The sequence below is a fragment of the Arvicanthis niloticus genome, chromosome 11, assembly GCF_011762505.2.
Source record: "Arvicanthis niloticus isolate mArvNil1 chromosome 11, mArvNil1.pat.X, whole genome shotgun sequence".
Classification (NCBI taxonomy): Eukaryota; Metazoa; Chordata; class Mammalia; order Rodentia; family Muridae; genus Arvicanthis; species Arvicanthis niloticus.
The window spans coordinates 15,606,247-15,630,764 of record NC_047668.1 but is presented as its reverse complement, the minus strand read 5'-3'; the positions used below and the strand labels follow the sequence as shown (position 1 = coordinate 15,630,764).

General features: G+C 38.5%; 1 protein-coding gene across 3 annotated transcripts in view; it reads left to right on the top strand.

Moving 5' to 3' along the window:
- Positions 1 to 24,518, top strand: part of Akap6 (A-kinase anchoring protein 6) — a 423,485-nt gene that overhangs the window by 315,389 nt on the left and 83,578 nt on the right. For all 3 annotated transcript variants that reach the window (XM_076941872.1, XM_076941873.1, XM_034514536.2), the window contains one exon: positions 23,246 to 23,392. In XM_076941872.1, coding sequence (XP_076797987.1) covers positions 23,246 to 23,392 — 147 coding nt within the window. The remainder of the gene's footprint in view (positions 1 to 23,245; positions 23,393 to 24,518) is intronic.

Genomic DNA, 24,518 nt, shown 5'->3' with positions numbered 1-24,518 from the left:
TATGCACAAAAAATGCATTTATGCACACACATTTACATATGGGCACACACGTGTATGAAGTATTAATTTGTTTAATTAAAAAAGTCTTTCATCAGAATTGAATTTAGATGAAACCAGAGTCCTTGGACTCAAGACATTTAAAGCATGCATATATAAATAAGAACACAAAATTCCTTCATATATGCCAAGTTTTCAGTCAGGAGGACATTGCTGTGTTATAAATCTTGGAATATTGGATTTTACTGCCTTTTTGACAACAATGCAGTGCCTTTAATACTCAAAATTGCATTCCAAGAAGCCTTCCTCCCAAACATCACACTGAGTTCTTTGTTATTAATTAAATACATAATCTAAGCAATGCTGGTAGATTTAGGCTCTGTAGACTAAGAATGAACAATTCATGGCAGGTGAGATGCCCACAGGTTGAACGGGTAATAGTCCCTGCTTGTCAAGCCTGGAGGCCTGAGTTTGGTCCCTAGGACCCATATGGCGGAAGGAGAAAACTGTTCTACACTCTCACATATACTTTGGCACATGCATTTGTGCATATCCACAATAAATAACTGTAATAAAACTTAAAAGCATTAATGATTACAATTTTTGCTAAAATTTTTGTGTGCCAAGAGGACAGACTTTGTGTTTATGGCTTGTCTCCAAATACGGCAAAATGTCAGGGCCATAATAGAAACAATAATTGTACTTCAAAACTATTTCCAGCAAAGTTTATTCAATTGTTAAACTCTGTTAATTAGAAGTATGCCACTATTTCATGACTTTACCAAGGAAGTCATTGAATATAAAATTTCATATTTTTTATATTAAATATAAAACCAAAATCTTTCTCCTTGGAAAACTAAAAATAGGAAAGCCAGTTCTTAATAATAATAATCACAGTGCTGATATTTGACCAAATTGCTATCAGGAGAAAAGAAGAAGGTAAGAGAAAGAGAAGAAGGAAAATACATAGGTCATGACTGGGTCATAATCAGCACACAGAGTAAAACTGATCAACATAAATGTGCAGGCAGTTCCTAACCTCTCAACCCGTAGCATTCTGACATAATATTTATTATTTATATTAGTTAAATAAAAGTTTTTAAATGATGAACAAATTTATACTTGGTAGTCCAAATCTGAGAATGAACATTTAGGGGATAAAGAGGTGGGTTAATAGGGAAAGGTACTTTGTGCTGAACCTGATTATTATTTTTTATACACACACACACACACACACACACACACACACACACACACACACGAGAAGAACTCCAATTTAGCTAGCATTTCATAATCTATGTTTTGATGATACTTTCACAAGTTTCCATTCTTCCAAGTTTGTATTAGAAAAAGAATTAAAATACAGAGCCATCTTTGGGAGCCTCTTCTGTTTAAAAATAACAAAAATAGGGCTGCCAGGATCAGTGCCACAAATACCAGGTATCAGCCAACTAGAGACTTAGTTTAGCCCTTAAAACACTTTAACAGAAGCAAATCATTTAATTCCTTACCCACTGCCCACGCTGCTGCTCAGATCTGTGTCCTGCAAGGGTGGACATTTTCAGGGTCGAGTAAGTTCGCTCTGTAACACTCTCGCCCCTGTATCACCGTGCAATTGCTGTTTTCTCCCAAAAGTTGTCTCTTAGGGATTTTGTACAGCTATTTAGTTCTGTAGAAGATGAGGATTTTAGTAGAACTAAAAGCAACCTCATAGGCATCTTTATTTAGTTTCCTCCCTTCAAAGATTAAAAAAAAATATCATTTCAGATAAGAGAAATTTATCCTCTATTAAAGATCTTTCCAAAAGGAATTCTACAAACTCCCATTAAAATGTTTAACAACTTTCTCTACCCTAGAAGTCTTCTTATATCCAGTGTAAATGCCTTCTGTTGTTAGGTTTGATTGTCAAATCAACCAGAACCCATGCTCTATAATTAAATATTGTTTCTTTCTTCTATGTAGTCAAGAGTTTTTCAAGCTTTTGCAGTTTTCTTTTCAAGCTAACAAAACCATATTTTTAGATCATTTATTTCAGTTTTGTCTACACTCCATCCAACTAAAACTATCCCCATGCTCTTTTCTAAGAGAAAACATGCCAACACTAAGAGACTACTGGCATATTCAGATATGTGAGGAACACAGCAAGCTCCGTGGATTTCTCAATCAAATTTTTCCGCTCACTTATTGTCCACTAATAAAGGGCTTCATGGATGGTTTAGGGGAGGGATGTGACTCACCTGGAATGGTTTTACATATAGTGTGCACCTGAAAATGAATCTAAAACTAAAATGAAAACAACGTAAAAATGGACCCTCAAGCAATCCTCTTTTCACAGGGGCAGATCCATGTCTTCTTGCAGCTGATATATAATCTATTATTTATGAAGGGATGAGGCATCATGGTTTGGCCCCAGTTTCCACCTAGAACCTACACAGTATGTCAGTGTCCTTGGCTTATTGTCATATATGTGGCAATTTTTAATACATTATTTCTGACTTGGTTATATCTAGTATTATAAAAACTATTGATGTAAAGATTTTAAATATAAAAGAAACTAAGAAAGAAGAAATGGCAGGAGGCAGTATTTCATGGGAACATGAACTGGAAAGACAGTACTTTAGCCCACCAAGAAAACAGCAGACTCTGCAACAGAAATGGGAAAGGGGTCAAGTCAAGTGTGTTCCATTCTGTCTCCAAGGAAAAGGTGAGGCTATGCAAAGCATTTCCAAGTTAGAAAGAGCTTATTATATTTTCCACCAAGATTTTAAGACATTGGAAGCACCAGACTTTAGGCATAGGCACTAGGGATGATGGCGCTTACCTTGAATGGTTCTTGTTAAAGTTCAATCAAATACTGTATCGTCTGGAACAGGAATCTGCCAATAAATTTGGCCTTGCAGGTCAAATCTCATTTTTAAATAAAGCTTTATTGGGACACAACCTCATGTATCATTTGTGTAGCTGTGGTTGTTTTTACAGTAAAAGAGCAGAGCTCAGCAAGCCGAGCAGTGATGACACAGCTGACATGTCTAAACAATTTACAATTTAACATCATGGGGAAAATGTGTTAATCCCGATTGTAAACAATAATAATTACACCTGTGCTTTATGAATATATAGTGTTCTTCAGGTTTGAATTATTTCTCAGTTCAATTTTCTGTCTGTTGTACTGAAAACCATCTCTTTACCTTCAGTCAGTGTTTAAGGGTCTAATCATCTTTTTACAAACAACCCAAGTTTTCCATTTTCTTGGTTTTCCCGTGCACCACTAAACAGTTAGTTGGCTCATTCACCACCAGGTGGCCTCCTATGCTCTATTGTACTTGTAGGACCCAAAGAAAGAGAGAAAATGGCTCTTTGAACTTTAGCCATTGTCTCTAGTACTTCACAGGCAGCTTGGCTGCTCTGGGACTCCTGTATTCCATGTTTGGCACAAGAATATAAGTAAAATCATACTGACTTCCTTAGGAAACTAATTCTTGTGCAGAGCTGGAAATAGTTGAGCCAGTAAAAAAAAAAAAAAAAAAAAAAAAAAAAAAAAAAAAAAAGATTGGTGTGTGTGTGTGTGTGTGTGTGTGTGAGAGAGAGAGAGAGAGAGAGAGAGAGAGAGAGAGAGAGAGAGAGAGAGAGAGTTGCTCCCACAGTGAAGTTCTAACACAGATTATGCCTTATCTTTGGGCTCTAGTTTTTTTTTTTAGTCTTATAGATACAGACCCTTCTGAGTCTTTGGTAAGCATCACTAAAGACACTGTAAAGAAATCACATGGTCAAGTCCTAAAAAAGTAAGCCAGAGACCATTGTGCAATGACCTATTTTTTTATTATTATTTCATTTGTTTGTATGTTGTGTATGTATGTATGTATGTATGTATTTATATGTATGTATGTGTATATTTATATGTGGGGGGGGGGGCACATACGTGCCATGCGGCTCATGTGGAGTTCAAAGGCCAGTATGACTGTGCTTCCTCTCCTGGCTTTCTTTTCTCAGGTCTAATTTTCCTCACTGTGAAGTGAGGGGGACTTGAACTGAGTTGCTCTAATGTGGGTTCCAGCTTTGCCATTCTCTCTGGTGTAGAACTACAGATGATTGTTTCAACACTTGACTTTGGTCAGTTTTGTGACATCTTATTTTCCACCTTAATCTTCTTGCTTTTTCTCTTTAGGAACATCTACTAACTGCTCCTTGGTGTTTCACAACATCTAAAAATATAGTCACTAAACCTTTGAAAAACGTCCTATCATTTGAGCACTTGTTTTCCCTTCTGTTTGTGTTGTATTGCTGGTTTATATCTGGATTATTACAGTGGCTCTCAGAGCAGCACATCTAAACCACTTAGCTGTCTATGAGTGTCCTAGTTTGCTTTCTGTTGCTGTAACAAAAACCATGACCAAAACAACCTGGGGAGGAAAGCCTAAGTTTCAGCTTACAGGTTGGTCGATCACTGAAGTAAGTTAAGGCAGGAGCTAGGAACAGAAGCCATAGAAGAACTCAGCTTACTGGCTCCCTGAGTGGACTTTCTTTCACAAGCCAGGCCCACCTGCCTAGGGAAGGCACCACCCATAGTGGGCCAGGTGACTCTACATTCATGGTATTGAAGAAAATGCCCTACAAACATGCCCCTAGGCCTGTCTGATGGAGGCAATTCCTTGTAAGGGTTCCCTTTGCCCACGTGAGTCTAACTGACAAGCAAAATTAGCCATCACTTTGAGAAAAGAACCTTCAGGGCCCTTAGAACATTTGGTAAAGATCTAGCTCAGAAGTGGGATCAAAAATGTTGGTTTCATTGAACAGTGAGTTGTTGAAGTTAAGTTAGCTAAAGGGAGAGAGTAATGAGTTATTGTGGGAAAAAAGGGGTAGAGCCACAGTTAGGTAGAAGGAACACTTTTTAAATGGTCAGAATATTTTAACGTATAAAGACAGAAGTAGGTGAGGGTTTGAGGCAGGCCACGGGGAGAGAACTGGAGTATGACTGGCAGTGGATGCAGAGAGTTTTAAATTTCAATAGTGATGCCTGCACAACTCCATGTACGAAGTAAAAACTGCCATGCTGTGCACCTTTGGTGTTAAATTGTATTAGGTATTAATTATATCTCAATAAAGCTGAATAAAAACAGGTTATAATTGAATAAAAGTACTTCGGGTGACCTAGTGACAGGCAATCATTGTACCCCCAAATTCCCAACTGGAGTGTCTTCTCTGGAGGACTGGGTAGCTGAAGGCAGACAGGCTTAGTGGATGGACACAGATGCTTATTTGCTTGAGGAGAAGCTGATCACAAGTTTTGTAATTTGCAAACTGCTTTAATTAATATCAAAGGTGGTTAATAACTTGGGAAATTTCCATTATTTTCTGTTTGACAGAAAATACATCCTACCTTAGTTTTTACTTTTTAATCATATGTTTTGAAAGTTGTCTTAGGTCCTAATACATATATCAAGAATTAACTGGAAATAGGAAGCTGGGTCAGTAAGGGCCTGAGTTTGAGTATTCTGAACTGACATGAAGCAAACTCAACATGAATCCATAATCCCAGAACTCCTATACGGAGCTAGGTGCTGAAAAAAAGAGAGTCCTGGGGACCAGCTAGTCTGGCATATTCAGTGACAAGCAACAAGAGACTTTGCATCAAAAAAAGATGGAAATGATCAATACTTTAGGTTGTCTTTGGATGTCCAACACATACACTGTAGCACACACCCACATTCACATATATAAGCATGGACACACACACACACACACACACACGTGCACTTATACACAGCATATATACATGGTACACACAGATAAAATGAAAGGTATCTAAAGCATGTTCTGTATTGTGATACGCTATAGATGACCAAATACTTTTAAAGGCTAACCTGAGCTAGTGCATAGGTAAAGGCACTTGCCACCAAGCCTGGGACCTAAAGGATGGAAGGAGAGAAGTGACTCCTGCAAGTTGTCCTGACTTCCAAATGCAAGCCTTGGTGCACATGTGCTCACAAATAAGTAAATGCAACTTTTAAAAATGCAAAAGGCATCCTTCCCTTTAAGTAATTTATAATCTATTTTATTTAGAAAAGTAAAATCAAACCGCATGATATATCAGCAGACAGCAAATCTGTGTGTATTCAGAATGCATGTTCACTTTCTCATAGCTTATGTAAGAAATAATAGTTAAACTGGTATTTTCTGGGGAGAAAATTAAATAAGAGAATAGATGTAGATCCTCTGCAGAAAAGTGCAATGTGAGAAAAACAACAACAAACCCTTAGATCTGAAATTTCTCTTGACATGCTTCTAGAACTTTATCCAAGCCAGGAAATCCCCCTAGAGAGGAATAGAAAGCCCACAATGACTTGAAGAAGGTTTATCTAATGTGTTCAGTGGAAGTTTGTGACAGGCAATGTCTTTTTACTTTCTACTGATAATGCAGTGTTCTATTTCAGGGAGAGACTCATGTTTACAAATATGTAAACGATCACCAGGAACATAGACATAGAGAACAGGGGTACACAAGGCTCTGCCAGACTGGCGTGCAGCATTCGGATCAAGTTTGACCAAATACTTGGATAGTGCTTATTACATAGCAGCCTTAGACCTTACATGTTCGTTCTTCCAACTTTATGGACTATTAACATTATTCTTGGGGGAAGAATAAAGACCCAAGGAAGTGCTAAATGGATTATTTGCTTGTAAGATTTGTGAAGTTCCTAGCACTGGCTAATAGCATCATGTTCCTTCTTCCCTTCCTAAGAGGAGAGAAAAATACTTATACCTTGCCTTGTATATTCTGCAAGAAAGGAATTGAATGTGTATGTAATATTTACTTTTTTAATGATTATTCTTTGATGTGTCTTATTGTATTGTCTAATGAGGCCAGAGAACAATTATGTTATTTCTCAGACAGAAAAAAAGGGGGATTTGCAGTCTTGCATGCAAATATATAACAGACCAACCCCCCCAATTAAATCTTATTAGAAAATTTATGGTGTTAAAATTGAAGAAACTCTTTGATTGGTGCAGTTTATATAGGATTACTTCACCACATGTGAGTGGTTAAAAAGGACAAGCCTGTCATCTTGGTTTCACTCATGGGGAAGCCATGAAAAAATGAAATGACTTCCCTTGGATTCTACAACGTCATCTATAGGATGAAGGCAGGAAGATGGTCCCAGGGCAGATGGCACTCAGTGAGACATGTTGACTCTCAGTGATGTGTAGAGGCAGTCCGTCACACCACAGCTTTAGTCCCCATTTCTTCTTCAGAACTTTGTCATTGTTGTGACAGCATCCTGCTTGAAATGTCTACATCCCACACCTCCCTTTCTTAGACTTCTTGTCTTCTCCCAGTAAGTGCTTAGCCTTTCTCAGCCATCACACTCTCTTCTGCTGTGTGACTATTTCTGAGAAGTTCTCACTGAAGACCTCTCCAGCTATACTCTCCCCTTTCTACTTATTACTTTTCTACTTATAGCCTTTTCTACTTATTACTTCCCTCCCTCTAACTGTCTTCTTATTTTGTTCTCTGAACTTTTCACACTTCCTCTTTATTTTATCACTCTGCCTCTTGTGTTTGAGACACACATATATAACTATTTTTACATGTGCCCCTCCCCCTCTTTGTCTCCATCTCTGTCTGTCTCTTTGTCTCTCTCTGTCTCTGTCTCTGTCTCTCTCTCTCTCTCTCTCTCTCTCTCTCTCTCTCTCTCTCTCTCTCTCTCTCCAATATAACAGTTTTAATAAACTTCTTTGGCCACTTATGGCAGATTCCTCCATAGTAGTGGGGGTTTGGTATGTGCATCAAGGCATTTACCAGTTATTATGACCAAGATTTGCGACTTGGAGTCTTAGTTCATGCCAAGAAATGCCTACTGCAGCCCAGAGCATCTTTAAACTCGGAGCTGTCATTCTCCTGAGTGACAGGCATGGCCGTCACTGAGAACTCTTCTATCTGACCTATTAGCCTCCACCTCACACTATTTAACATCTATGATTTTTGGAGAACAAGCAACATGGAAACGAGAGAGCCCTCAAGGGCCACAGGGTGGGTTCTTCAGTGTATTTTGGCTACTTCAAAGTTACTTTGAATGACATTCTTGACCTTGTTTACATTTAACTCCTAGAGCCCACCATTTTCCTCAGACATATGGGCTGAATCTGAAGAAACAACAGAAATATTCCTACCTCTTGTGGGCTTTCCTTAGGGGCACAACAGTAATGACAGTAGAGCAAAGTACTCTTTCTGAGGCTAGAACAGCAAACCAGGTTTAGGTTGGAAACCCTAAAGTCTATTCACTGATAAACATGAGAAAGTTCCCTCTTCTCCAAAAGAAACAAGAGTGGGAATGATGGAAGGATCTGGAAGAGAAAAAATTTGGAACTGGGAATTAGAACTAGCCTCTTGTGTGCTGATAAATATTCTCCTAAGAAAATGCTGTCTCACTTAGGGGTGCCCTTAAGTGTTTACAAGAGATGTCATGGTCTTCCTCTTTTCCTACATGTTTCATAGATGCTAACCATTCCTGGCCATGGGAAGCAATTTACTTCATGTCTATCTGAAAACTGAGAATATTTCTAGATTGGATGTTTTACCAAGTAAAACTCCCACAGAGGGGAGTTCAAAGATAAACAAGACAGTCGTGGCCTTTTTGTTTCTGCACACTGACTTTGCTTAACATGGATTTCCACAACTGATTTAGGTCTGTCTGATCTCTCTTTTGGGAGAAATTCAGATGAATAAATATTTTCCAACCTTCTCCATCTAAACCATAATGTCAATACTTACAGTGGATAAAGTGTAAATAATATATGGTGCTTGTTCATTTGTTGCAGAATCTATGATCTAATTCTTAAACCACATTTATCCTCATCTGAAAAAGGCATCAGAAGTACTTTTTAAAATGTGGCCCTAAGGTATCAGACATTTTGCCATTAAGGGTTGGTCTAAGAACACTCTTAACCCATTATAGATCTATTAAGATTATAGGCATGGCCAGTTGATGAGATGCTTGCTGTGTAAGGATGAGTGTACAAATTTGATCACAGAATCCAAATTTTAAAAAAATTCCAAGAGTGGTGGTCCATGCTTGTAATCCAAGAACTGGGGCTGCAGAGACAAGCCATTCCCCGAAGCTCACCGGCTACTCAGCCTAGCCTTCTTGGCAAGTTTCAGGCCAATGAGAGAAACTTTCTTTTAAAACGGTAACAAATAGACAAAATGAATTAAACAAACAAAAACAAAACAGTAGGTGGTACTTAAGGAATACCATTCAAAGTTTTTGTGACCTCCAAATTTACACACACACACACACACACACACACACACACACAAAGGCTTCTGCACATACATGTGCATCTGTGCACACATGAACTTACATATACAAGATTGTAGCTATGAAAATCCTCTTGTCTTCATAAAAAGATTTCTTATGTGTGTGCATATGTACATGTGTGTGTGTGTGTGTGTGTGTGTGTGTGTGTGTGTATGCCACGTATGTGTGGGTACCTAAAAAGGCCAGAAGAGGGTGTTGGATCCCCTCTTCTGGAGTTATAGGCAGTTCTGACCATCCTGTCAGAACTGAACTCAGGTCCTCTGAAAGAACAGCATGTATTATTTTTTATTCTGTCTATTCTCTCTCTCTCTCTCTCTCTCTCTCCCTCTCTCTCTCCCTCTCCCTCTCCCTCTCCCTCTCCCTCTCCCTCTCCCTCTCCCTCTCCCTCTCCCTCTCCCTCTCCCTCTCCCTCTCCCTCTCCCTCTCCCTCTCCCTCTCCCTCTCCCTCTCCCTCTCGCTCTCCCTCTCCCTCTCCCTCTCCCTCTCTCTCTCTCTCTCTCTTTCTCTCTCTCTCTCTCTCTGTGTGTGTGTAACTGTGGCTATCTTGGACCTATCTCAATGGGCCTGCCTCTGCCTCCTGAGTACTAGAATTAAAAGTGTGTGTCACCACAGCACAGCTAAAAATTTTTTCAAGTTAGGTGTGGTGGTGCTTTTACACCCAACATTCTGGAGTCAGAGGCCGATCCATCTCTGTGAGCTTAAAGCCTAGCCTGTTTTACATGGTGAATTCTAGGTCACTCAGGGTTACATAGTGAGACCTTGCCAAAAAATATTTTATGTATCCATTGTTTGAAAACTTAATACATGTGTCTAAAGCATGCGTGCAATGTCTTCTGAACATCTCTGACCCACTTCAGCTTCTCCAGACCTCACTGTATTTCCCCCTTCCAACTTCATATTCTCTTCATTTTCTTTTCTTTATAGCTCACTGAATCCAATTAGAGCTGCAAATATGTACCTGGGCCTGGGGTCACCTACTGAAATATGGACAGTCAAAGAGAGACCACACCACTGAAAACAGCTGAGTCCACCCCATCAACCAACACATTCCAGTAGTTCTCAGGATCAGGGCCCTTTACCACCTAAGCTAAAATGTTGATAGACTTGATTATGTATATGTTTTGTGTAGGCAGCCACAAGTGCTGTGATGTCATGAGAGAATGGCTGTCGTGTTCAGAAGACACTATTTGGCAGAGCCTGTCACTATGCTCTGGTTCTTGCAGTCTGTCTGCCTTCTCTTCAGTGGTGTTCCCTGAGACTTTGGGGAAAGGTTGATATGGCAGTCCTTTCTGAGGCTGAGCTACCCATTGTTACTCCATCTTTGCCCTTTAACTAGTAGTGAGTCTCTGAGTTAGTCTCTATCCCTGTAATAAAAAGCATCTCCAATGGGGGTGAACACTGCACTAATCTATGGCTGGAAGGGTAAATATTTTAAAGACAATATGATACTATGTCTATTTAGGAGAAACTACATTTGATTCTTCTCTGGCGCCTATGACCAACCTCCCTCGCCATGAGCTATGGGCCAAGTTTCCTTTCTAGATAGTAATTTCTTCCTTTGGAGCACTCTTTAAGTTGACTCAGGAACCTGTTGGTTATCTCCAACACATTCAGGCCACTATTGCACCAATGGGCATTAGATATGAAAACATAAAAGTTTAACATTAAAAGTCACAGTGTAAGGACATACCCATTGGATGGCATTTCCATTTGGTTTTGTGGAGATGAGCCTGAAAAAGGTTTGTCATGTGTAAAGTCTATCACCACATGATGAATTCTAGATGTGGCTTCTCCGTGTAGGAGTCTTTAGTCTCTGGGGAAGGCCTAGAGCAGTAATCCTGAGGAAATGAAGTTTCTGTGGGGTATGTGGTTATTGTTTTCGTCATGTCTACATTCATGTGTATTATTTAAGACATGTGTATTATACTCATTATGTAACCCAGCTGACCTAGAACTTACAATCCTGCTGCCTCAGCTTTCTTAGTTTTTAATTCTTAGAATTAAAGGTTTGCAGCACTACACCAAGCTTGGGGAGAAAAGGGCTATGAAAATAGGGTCACTAGTTCTAGAGACTTCAGTACCAACACCTTTCTGATGAATATAGCTACAGACTTCACATTCTTTCTTCATTTTTTTTTCCCAAAGAGGAAGCAAGATATTCCCTTTGGGGGAAGCTTTATCAACAAGGTTAACCTAAGAAGCACATATTTTTTCCTTATGAAATTAATTTGACTTTTTTGGCATTATTTTTGAGGTGTACAACATCTTGGCAACTGCTTTGGTCTGAAACTATGTGATTTCAGAAAAGCACGTTTAAGAATGTTTAATTCAGCGATACAAAAGCACTAATGAAATATGCATGTATGAATTTTATATCATATTAGTTCCCTCTTTCTTAAAATCTGAATAAAAGCCAAACATCTGGATTATGTTTGAAAAGCCTGAATTTCCAATTTTCAGAGAGATCCGATCTATTTTGACATTGCACACTTAGCCTTAACATTTACAGCATGCTATTAACATTACTTGCAATTGTAGAAAAAAAATCGTGCGATTTAAACAAACTTGGTGCCTTCCAATGCTAAAAATATATCTATATTTCAACTGACTGCTGCTGCGCAGCCATACACAGCCATAGTTTTGGCTTCATCAGCATTTCCATGATAAATACTTGTACTGAGCAGGCCCATAATTCTGCTATAAAGATATGGGATAAGCTTTGACATATAAATTCTCCTGTTGTCGTACGTAAAAACAACAAACAGAAGTTCATTTATCACTCAGCTTGAGAAACTATTCATTGACTTAGTGCTTCCTAAAGGCCCCAACTATTGAAAATACATCATTATTACCCAAAGAAGACATGATAGCCATAATCCTTTGGGGGCTCTTTTCTTCACCAATAACCAATAATCAATAGCCAGCTTCTGCTGGTTATTTTGAGGCTAACTTGACAGTCAAGAAAGTAAGTATTTATGGTGAGAATTTAGGGAAGCAAATGATTGTTGTATCTACTTTTCTGTTGCACCATATGTAGTAGAATCTACAAATTAAGTTTTAGGGGAGAGGATATATATACGAGAGGTCAGTGCAGACCATATAGGAGTGTGGTGTGTTTGGAGTTTGACTTCAGTTAAGTCTCAAGTGACATTTAGCGTATATATTTGTTACAGTAAAGGGTATCTTTGTTCTTTTACTACATAGAAAAGACAGCTAAAGTCTGTAAATTTCCTTCTCAATTCTTTTGTTTGGCTTAAGAAAATGCAATAGCATTGTACTCGATTACATGAAAATAAATGTGCTTACAGGTGTCTTTTAGTAAGGGGGTAGAAAACAAAAGAAACTATACACTAAAATAGAAATGTCTGGAAAAAAGAGAAGCTGGGTTTGTTCTGCCAATTTCTGCCCCTACACTTCCCACTGCATTCTAACAGATACTGCATGTTTACACAACTATCCCTACTACATGCTGACATGGCATTCCAACATTTCCTATATGGTACTGCAACATGGAACCTTTATTTGAATGGTTGTGACCCACATCCTCACTGAAGTGTATGTAAAGGAGATGTGTAGATTTTCAGAACAATATAGCATAATTATAGTTTCATAGCCTAAGGCACATTACCATTGCACCCTGCTCTGTGTATGTGTGCGTGTGTGTGTGTTTATGTGTGTGTGTGTGTGTAAATGTGATCAACATAAAGTGCCTTGTTGAAATAAGGGCTAGCTGTGTAAATTCTGGAGGAAGCATCTCTCTGATATGTATTTATGGAGTAAAGGGCCTGACAGGTTTCACTCCGAGCGTCATGAAGGAACTACCTTCATTAGGTGAAGATGGCTGTAGAAGTCTTAACTTATTTGCGTCTCTGTGTTTTGCCCAGCTTAGATTGCAAAGGTTGCTTTTATGTGCTTGTGTATCTTCTCCACTGCACTCCAAACACACCACACTCCTATATGTTCTGCACTGACCTCTCGTGTATATATCTTCTCCCCTAAAACTTGATTTACCAATCAAATTCTACTACATATGCTGTGACAGTAAAGTAGATACAACAATCATTTTCTTACTTACTTCCCTAAATTCTCACCGTAAATTCTCACTTTCTCACTCCACTCTCACTACAATCTGACATTTTAATCCTATTCCAACAAGAGACAGTTTCTTAGTTGGTAGTTTGGGTCTTGGCTTTTTATTCTACACAGAATCGTGTGATCATTATGGCAGATCTCATGAATGCTGGCGAAAAGAAACGCAAATGTCTAAAACAGAGAAAGCTTAGATTCCAGTTTCAGACCAGCATTCACTCAACCCCACAGAATTTCTCAGCCAGCTATACTGGGCTCTCTGCCTGGACTTCTGGTGACTCGGAAGATGCTCTCTGCCTTCTATGCTGTATGGACTTAGGCTTCGGACTTGGAACTCCAGTATAACCTTCATAGAGCAGGTTAAGCCAATTATTTTCTATGTAAAGTTCTCTAACACCCAGTTTGCAACAAGTCCCTTTTCTCTGCCCTGAGCCCTCGTTCTCCTCACGGCTACCCATTGCTTCTTCTGGGGCTTTCTACTCCAGCAGGATCAAATCTTCTCCATTCCTTTAGAAGTTTCCTTTGGTATTCAATACGATGTCTCAGTCTTCTCTCAGTGCAACAAATGGTTATTTGTTTGTTTCTTTAACATCTTTCTTTTAGTGTTTGCTGATTCAAATTGAAGCGAAAGGCAAGTGAAACCCTTGTGGCTTCCGTTCTGTATGCAGTTTGGTGAGGCTCTTTTGGTGAGGCTAGGCTGGGACGAAGGGTTGCTAATAACTCTGTCATGCTTGACATTTGTCATTTTTCCTCAGATTTAATTCATTATGCTAGCATCTTTGTTTCTTTTAGAGCCTAATATTCTCATCCAAAATAGACAGCATGAAGCGGTCCCCAGTGGACGCAGATCTAAGACACGGACATTGTTTGGTTTGTATACTAAAAGTTTCAATGTAACATGAAAATTATGAGATTTTTACATAAACATATGTATCCCTGGCTTCACTTAAAACAACATATTAATGGTGCTGAAGCCATATTGAAGCCACATTTCCATTCGAGGATAGTTGGCTTGCATTCACTGCAGACCACACCACCATCTCCCATCTTCTGTCCCTGGGGTCAGATTCTAGTAATAATTACACTTGTGGGTTGTTTATCTTTCTTTAGAGAAATGGCTGCCTTTGACTACAATGCTAGCAGTCACTTAATGTGAATGAGAGAAGAGGACCTGTTCTGACCTTACGCTAGTCTTCGACACCAGCTTCCAGGCAGTAGGGTATGTGAGCCAGCTATTGCTAGTTTGTGATAGCTGGATAGAAATTCAAGAAGTTTGCCAACAGTAACAACCATTGGCAGCTCAGAATCTGCCCCGATGGGAATATTTATACTAGAGAAGTCAGCAAAGACTACAAATCAGCACTTTCATTCTTTCTACTTGAGGACCAGTTAATTAACATGTAATACCTGTAAGTATTTGACCTTATGATCTGTGAGCTAAATTGTTCGTTATTTTATCAAGTAGTAAGATCAGTATAATCTGGCAATCTGATCAATCTCTTCTTATGCATGTTTTCCTTGCTTATGTTGTTAAAACATTGAAGAAGACTGGACAGAACAAGAGGAGGCTGGATACCCATCATGATCTTTACAGACTGTAGTCCACAGGTTCTCCGCAGAGCTCCCTGTACATTGTGCTTCTGAGCATCTGTGTCCATCTGCTTGATTCACACCGAGGGAGACCTAATAGAAGTACATCCATCTAAAGCACCAATTCACCTCCTTGCTGTAGGGATTTAAGTCATTAGATTCCGGGTGTTTGTTGCTAGAAATTTAATCATGTTTAAAAATCTGGCTGGCAGTGTAGTGAAAAACTGCCTGCTCTTGCTACAAAACTGCATTGAGAAAGTGAAAGGGCCGAATTTCTACACAAGTTGACAATTAAGATTTCCATAGATGCAGCGAGAGTTAGCCAGCTCCTGTAGGGGAACCAGAGCCAAAACCTTTTTGAGCACTTCAAACAGACAAAATTATAATAGAGTCAAATCAAGACTAAATACATCAGCTGAAACTGGAGTTTAGCTTATCAAACCCAGACCCAAAGCATGAAGCGGAGAGCATGTTGGATATTTCTTCCTTAAATTCCTCTATGTTTTTTTTTTTTTTTTTTTTTTTTTATTGGCACTGGAGAAAAAAATAACACATTAAAAGCTCCTGACTGAATTACTGTCCTAAACCAATAGATCCACGGGGCTTGTTTAGCTAAAAGCCACAACAGACTTTGTAATGCAGTGATGTAATCTTGGCTTTGTGTCATTTATATTCAACCTAAAAAAAATTTTTTTTCCTGAATAGACAGGCTGACAACAATATTGTTCAGTGTGGGTTTTTATTTGGACTCTTTCCAAATGGTTCACATGCCTTCACAGTAACACATCATGCTGCTTATGGGTTTCCCCTTTGCCTGAATTCTAAACTTTCCCCCTTTACTAGCTTTCAATTTTTCTTTTAATGTCTCAGTTATGTTTGTAAAACTAACCAGCTCCACCACAAAATTAGGATGTATCTTGCAGAGAGCATTCATTTTACTTTTTGCATATTTTTCCGGAGGTCATGTCAAGGTTAGTTTGAATTCCATCCTACATTAAGACTTCTTTCACAGCTATTTAGCTCGGCAGCCTACTCCCCGCTGGGGTCTGCCCCTTGGGCACGTCAAAGCTTCAGACCTGACAAATCACACACAGATGAAGCTGTACAGTTTTTTAAACAGTTTGATCAGTAACTTTTTCCCCCCCTTTTCACTATCCTTCGTAGTAAGATTCTTTTTCCCTTTGAATTACCATTTCAGGAATTGAGGGTTTCTATTTGAGACAGTTTGCTTTTACACGAGAGCTGTCTACTAGCAGTGTCATTTATTACAGTGTGCTGAGAGTCTTCTAGTCACAAGATGGCAGACATACAGACACGCTCTTAACTGGCAAGACTGGAATTGTGTTATTAAAACCTACTTGTAGCAGGAAGGTTAGTGTTGAGATATCACAAATTTCCTTGGGATCAGAAAATAGAAACATATACAATTTATATCCTGTTATGAGTTGAACCTAAAAACACCTCGCAAATGCTTCCTAATATGCTCTTATCAGTATTTTAGCAAATTGTGTAATTAATGGTCCAGCTCCCTTTCCTGTTTAACTGATGAACTTAAAGTGCTTGCATGGGAATGTATCAGCAAACGGTCTCCTTTACCTCTGACGTAGCAGATCACAAATTTTGAAAATCAGCATACTGCCTATGTTTTTATGAGTTGATAAACATTGACTGGCACAAAACTGCCCAATCAGCTGAAGAGATGGTGTGATTCTGGCTGTGGTTATCTCTGCAATGCCATGGCAGAACAGAGTTGTTTGTTTGTTTGTTTGTTTGTTTTTTTTAAAAATAAGTCATATCCACATTTCATGACATTTTCACATAGGACAGACAAAAACCACTGGAAGATTTTTACCTTTGGACTAAGCTGAACACTTACAGGGAAGAGGGGGAAATAATATTTAAATGATTCTCAGCAGGAAAGTACCCAATGAAGGTCCCTTAAAAGGTTGCCTGGTTGAAACTAATTAAAAACAGGTCTAAATAAGAAAAGAAAAAAAAAAGGATCAAAGGAATTCCATGAAGTGTCACCATGCTATTTGAGGGCATCTTATGTAATTTTTTATAATTTTGGTCCAGGAAAACACTAAATTCTGAGAATGTCCACTTCTGTCATGATGCTGTTTATTCTTGCAATAGCTGCACGTCAGCAGGCAAACATCTTGCAGAGAGCACTGCAGCACCCGCGCATTAACACATTATGGTGAAAAGAGGGGCTTGTGCTTTTCACGCAGTGCGTCTCAGCCTTCAATTAATGTGAAAGCACCACAATGCCCATGCAACTTCTCTTGCCTAGTGGTGCACCATTTATCATTGCAGTTTTACATTGACCTTGACACCCACTTCATTAGAATAAAGATTGTCTACCATTTAGGTTACATTGTTCCTCTGCACAGAGACCCCATGCAAATTTCTGTTCAGATAGAAGAGCTGTGAGCTGTCAGAGGTCATCTGCATTAAATGATTGCAGCTATTTTCCAACCGCTTCTTTTCATTCTGCTCAATTCAGGCTAGGAGGATCAATCAAGTTCTCTGCCTGAAACAGTAGGACTGCTGGGAATATAACTGTTTTTGGTAGGAGTGGGTATGCCCTAAACAGTGTTAAATATTTAATATAAACTCATTAAAGGCCACGCAAAGGCTTGAGAAAGATGCCACATTTATAGAAATATCAAGGGGGACAGGGAACCCTTTCGAAAAAAATAGAATAGTAATTATCAATTTTATAATTCCAGAAGATGTAATCACAGTGTTTCCTCGACTTACTGACTTCCTACTTTTTTCCCCCCCCCACCCTTGACCTGGGTTAGGAAGAGGGGAACTGGGAGACTTTATATTCTTATGTAGTATTTTACACAAGATTGGCAGGAAAAGTTTTCAGTTTGTCGGTGCTCCTATTTTAACTCAGTAACAATAAATCCTGTCCTGGCTGCATTTGTTTTAAAACACATAGCTATTCTTTACGTAAAAGAAAAAAAAAATGATTAGGGAAATAAGTTGCCCCATCTCCTCCTTAAGTTTCCTGAGTGATATAATTGGAATTAAATTATTAATGGGAGATACTTTTAAAAAGATTGTTTTATGATCTCCTATTAGGGAATTTGCAATTCATTTTAATATTTGTAGTTTGATTTATATTAAAGATAATGCAATCTATGTTCAATTAACAATACATGGCCAATGTAATGTGATTTCCAGATCATGCAAATGGAATAAGCTAGAAGTGGGGGGTGGGGGGACTCAATTCTTAACCTCAGATGTAATTTGCTGTGCGAGTTCTGGCAATTTTAAATGACATTGCACTTTTTAATTTTTCCAAAGGCTCAGCAGCAAATTTATCCCAATCAAGAAAGCCTATTATTAATTTACAAGGACAATTGTAGGAGTCTTTATAATTTCTTTGTGCAATTATTCGCCATAAATTCTAATGGTAAAATACAAATAGTTTGCAAGAAATAACCACTATTACTTGTGTTGCACTTGAACCTTCTTCTGGAATCTTTAGCATCCTCTCCAAGTGTTGGTGATACTGATGCCTTGTGAAGCGTCTCAGGCCTTTGTGAGATGCTGGACGTTGGCTGTCTTAAAGAGGGCAGCACAAGAGCCGCTGCAGAGGCAGCCCTGGCCTCTACCAGTCCAGCTGAGCTGTGGACCTGGGCTTTCCTATAAAAAGATTCTTTGTTCAGCACTGAATAGCATTAGACATGGGCTAGCTGAGGGGCCACCATGAAGCCTCAAAAGAGGAGGGCAAACACTAGCTAGAGAATACAGTGTGAGAGTCACAGACATAGCCTTGCATTTGTGAGCAAAATACATATTTTTACATATTATTTTGTGGTAGTTTGGGTTCTGGTGTGTTCCCTGAATATATTTTCTTATTGATACACTAAGATATATTTTGTCTTCACAGTGCTTTTTCTTTTCCTGCCTGGTGTGGGGCAGGAGAGATAATCACAACAAATGTACAGGTGTTTGAGATACTAATTTGCACAGGCAAAGATTCAGATGTGTCATTATTATAACTAGATAATTTTTCTTGTCTTAACTCTTCTAAATATAAAGTCACCTGATGGCCTGGTTAAAAAGAACATACTCAGGATACAAATACTCAAGCCCCGATAACTCAGAATTGGACAGCCATATTCTTTAATCAGGAAAATTGTTTGCTTTAATTCGTGTGCTCCTCGTAGCCGAAGCTCTGCTCTCTGTTTAGTAATGTCTGCTCTCTTTTCAGCATGACCACCAGAAGCACCATACAAAAGTCTTACAATGAACGTCTTAATCTCTCTGTGTGCTTTTAGAGCATTATTTTGAATTCCATCATGCTGCCTTTTTTCTCCCCTCTTCTGATGTTTTATTACAACAGCAGAATTCCCAGGGAGCTTTGGGGGCAAGGTTCACATAATATAGCCCTGAAGTTTTGCTAGGTGGGAGCCATCCCCCAGGCTTGGCCATCTTTTGGCGATCTTTCCATTTCAAAAAAAGATTCACTGGGTAGACTCTTTTACAGCATTAGCTGGCTATGGTTTATTTTGTATTTTATTTTTTATTTTTTATTTACAAGAAAGTGAGTATCTACAACCCTTTCATGATGCTTTCTTTCGCTGACCTCACCGTGACAAGGCATCTTGTTCTTTAACATTGAGGGAGGCAGAGAAATGCTTGAGTTTCTCAATGTGTGCCTTCTATACCAGTTTCAAAATGGCTTATTCTTCTGGTTTCCATGGTGACAATTAACACTGTTTCAAGGCATTGTTCCACTCTCCATTTGGGCAGAATTTTCGGTGTGATTTTTAACAAAAAGAAAAGAGAGAGAGAGAGAGAGAGAGAGAGAGAGAGAGAGAGAGAGAGAGGAAGAAGAAAGGAAAAGAGGGAAAAGTTTTAAGGAAGGGAGGAATGTCTGGCAAAAGTGTCAAAAAAAGTTATCTCAATCAAGCCTGTATTTGCTACTAAATTCATTTATTTTCAGAAATCCATGTTTTATTTTTTTATTGGCGTTGATAATTCAGTTTTAGTATTTGTGCATTTAAAATGTAAATCATGAATAAGAATTTCAATTTTAATTCTTAGTTAAAACAGTGAACTAACTATTAACTCTGGATTCTCTTTAACTTTTCTTTATAGCCAAAGAAATAGCTTTTAGGACACTAGTAGCCTGTATCTTTAATTTAGATCATTCACAAATCTATTAAGAGGATTCATTAGACCAAATTGAATTGGCGAAGCAAATACACTTAATAATGTAAATATGCTCTTTGAATCGAGTATATTTTATTTTTGACCAGACAGCGTGGCCCACAGCAGGTGCTGTGGAAAGTTAAATACCGGATGCTTGTTTACCTTAGCACTCAAGAAAAGCCAGCTGACTTTAACTTTGTTAATCTCATTTTTGGCTATTGAAAACTGGTCTGTATCATAACCTCCCCATACTATGAAACATAATGGGGCAGCTTCTGCTCATTTACTGCTGTGGGTGAAATGAATATGAAGATGAAATTATCTTCTCACCACAGGATAGGGAAGGCCCTTGATAGGGGAATGGGGAGCAGATAGAGCTGGTGGCTGACTCTACCCATCTAATGCTTCTGAAAAGATGCCAGAGACAGAAGGGCACATGTTTAGTAGAGTCAACAAGAATGAAGAATTACATACACAGCCTTCAGGCCCTAAACTGTATTAGGTTCAAGCTTCGCAATGTCTCAAAACTCAAATACTTTCACCTTATTACACGACACGCTAGTACTCTCCAGTCACACATCAATCTATCTAACAATTAACTAGGTTCTCTCATAGCTTTTATTGTTTGAAGGCATTGCCTCTCAATCACCTCTCCCATCAGGCTGCTTATGCAATAGGCATAGGCAGTGACAACAAGGGCATCCAGAATAACAAGGACTTTTTAGTCTAATAACCACCTCAGTAGCTATTGCCATGGCTATTCATACCACATTCCACAGGGAAAGAATTTTCACAATGTCTAAAATCAAATTAATTGCTTTTTGTCTTTTCATGATTGCAAGACTGTTATTTTTCAGGAGAGAATCTAAACTGTCCTGCTGTTTTACTAACATGTGAAGGAGGAGATATTTAAATATGGGAAAGAGAAAAGAGTTTGCCACAAGAAAGTCCAATAACCAGTAGAAGCCACTCCAAGAAGGCACAACTGGAGGGTTCTCTCTGTTGATTAATACATATGACACAGGGAAAAGATTTGAATAATAGTCCTCTGCCTGGCTGAAATACCAGTTGTTTCCCACCCCCCCCCCCAAACATCATGTCAGTCTTACCTAATTAGTTATGTAAATCTTACATGAGAATCTGATTACCTAAAGCAGATTGCCTCTCCTCCAGTCATCACACTGACAAATCACACACTATCTGAGTTTCTAGACTACTTGTTGAGTATTGAGTTGAGAAAACTTAGGTGGACAGTGTGTTTTCTGTACTGGAGAACCATGGTCCCGGCAATCGTCTGCAGTTAGAAACGCAATCAGAATTTCCCATATTTCACAGTCCAAATTCTGGAAGCGCTCTGAAGCAACGTTTGATTTTCTTCAGTATGCATATTCACGTAATTTTGGATACTCTGACACCCTGATCAACATGCATTAATAATATAACATGCTTTAAATCACCTCATTTAAAACATTTTGTTCTGGGATCCACAAATGCCTAACATTTGGAGGAGTTTACATGATACAAATAATGTGCATGTTTAGTGTAAATGGAAGATTAAAATATGAAACTGAAAGTATGCAAACAAATGCACACCAATGCTGAAGATGTATTAACTGAAGCAGAGGTACACACCTTCTTTTCTTTCAAGCTAATTCCAATTCTAGCTCTGTTTAGAATTTTATATAGGGTGTTTTTGAGGGGACTAAACTCATCTAAGTGTTTAAGGATTTTGAGGGGACTAAACTCATCTAAGTGTTTAAGGATATTATGAACCTGCAGACCAGCAACACTTTGTCCCCACCAAAGCTTTCCTTGTTAAATCTGATAGTAGTGTTTACCTTAGGACAGAGGGCAAAACAGCAATGGTACCATGGAACTCAGAACTTGACTTCATTGTTTCAAGGAAAGATATCTTGGCAATATGCATATTTAATATTTTCCCCACAACCTAAATTTTATACTCAAGGATACTTTGATGCACACCTCCCCGTATACATGACAGTCATTTATAGTTGGTCATAAGACTTTCTGACTGTGAACTTTCCCAAACACAGATATGTGAAAAGTGCCACCACAAAACTGTCTTTACCGAGGAGCTATTACATTGTCTCCAAGAAATGTCTTTGAAGAGATTCACTTGGCAGTTTTTTAGAATGTAGTGCGTATTTGTTGGGTCAGGAAGGTTCAGTAGTTGACTGAGAAGTCCGGGACAGTTTATGGTACTCGGTAAGCAATTGTAAGTCTGTAACTATCGCGAGGAACTGGTGGGCATCCTCCTTCTTTATGTGTACGCTTTCTCTTTAGCTCTCAAAGAGTTTCTAAGTAAAAGAAAAATAAAAACAAAATATTAACTGAGGCTTTAATTAATCGGGAACTTAAAAGAAATAAGCCATATGATCCTTATGGATAATGTTTTTCTTTCCAAGATAATTTTGTTAGTCTGTTTGTCAATAGAGTCCAAATAGAAACTAATCAGCATTGTCTTAACTTTTATAACTCACAGTCCAATGTATGGGTTGTTTGTGGCACAAACATTTTCCTCTACCAATCTCCATCATTTGAAAAGTGCTTCTCCTTAAAGAAGGTCTCACCTCCCAGGAGAGTGGCTGATACAGGTGTGTCATGGGAGAAAACAAACAAACAAACAAACAAAACCCCCCCCAAAAACCCAAAATACTTTGAACTCTTTCTTCTAAGACAGATCTGCTCAGAACGAGGGCTCTATAGCCAAATGGTGTCCCAAGCTAACTTGAATGGTAAGTCCTTCCAGGCCAGGAACCTTCTCATTTATTATATTTTAAATTAAAAAAAAAACCCATAAATTGTGTGTGCAAACTTAGTTTTAAAAGACAAGAATCATTGAAACCAACTCAATACAAGTAGTGTCTACATAGGCATGTGTGGTAGGTGAAATGTTTCCAGCAACATTACTGGGTCACGAGAGGTGATCAGGCTTAGCCTCCAGGAAATTGTATTGTAAACGAACCCTTTAGTCCCATAAACAGTATACATTCTGCGTAAAGATCTTTCTTAGAACATCTCTGCGCCCTAACGAGTCACCCTCTCTTCTCTTTCAGCGGTACAGTGTGGAGATGTCCATCAGGCACCTGAAAAAGACAGAGCTACTTAGCAAGGTTGAAGCTTTGAAGAAAGGTGGCCTCTCACTACCAAATGATATCCTGGAAAAAGTGGATTCAATTAATGAAAAATGGGAGCTGCTCGGGGTATTTGCATTTTTATTACTGTTTGTAGGTTCTGTGTACATTTTTGTGTGTGGTGAAGTACTCTATCTGTCTGATTTCTAATTTGAGGCACAAATCTCTCTCTCTTTCAATTCACTCCTTACATTTCAAACAAGCTACTCATGTTATTACGGGGAAAACATTGCTTTTCCTCTTCTGTTCGTTTTTTTTTTTTTTTTAAATTTATTCTGAGCTGTCTTCTCTCAGATTTTAATAATTTTGGTTCTTTAATACATAAAAAAGTAAGTAAAATATGCCATGTATTACGGGTATGCACCAAGTCAACTCTAATACAGTATATCTGATATACACTGCCTGTCATGCTTGGATGAATGTTAATAGAATTTGTTCTGAAGGTACATGTTAGAGACATCCACTGTTTAACTGTTCAGTGTAACCTTAAAATGGAAAGCACAGTTGCTACTGCAGCTTTCAGGTCACACTAAAGCCAACCAAATCAAATATGCAAATTTGACCCAAGTCTCAATTGCAAAAATGAATCTGCCTTTTTTTTTTTTTTTTTTTTTTTTTTGCCTCAATTTCATGGGCACTTTTAACAAAAGCAAAAAAAAAAAAAAAAAAAAAAAAAAAAAAAAAAAAAAAAAAAAAAAAAAGTTTTGTGTGGTTTATTTCTTGCAATGATGGCCTGGGTCTCAGCCAAAGAATGTTAGAACCTGAGAAAAAGACAATCTAGACATCCTATTAGCAGAGACCCCGGTGGGCTCATGCAGGAGGCTGCACTGTCCTGTTGTTGGAAGAAAGCAGAGAGAGAAGTTAGCCTGCACATGTTCATCAGCTTCTCTCCTAAATTGCCTTCACTTCAAATCAAGGGTAAGCTAAATTCGCCAATTACTTAAATGATTAATTAGAATAGCTACTATGGGTGGTGTCAGTTACAGAGCATAATTTTTCAAGCCCTCTATTTTTCTGCCTCTTTAATTTTTTTTAAAAAGAAATAATATTCTAGAAATCTTTTGAATTAGGAGCTCTCCGAGTGCAGCGGTGACTTGGCGACATGCCAGTGTTCCGTTGACGCCCTGCTTAATCTAAGTGATTAAAACCTGCACATTTAAGCCCTTGTTTCTCATCTAAATTCCCCACACTTCGT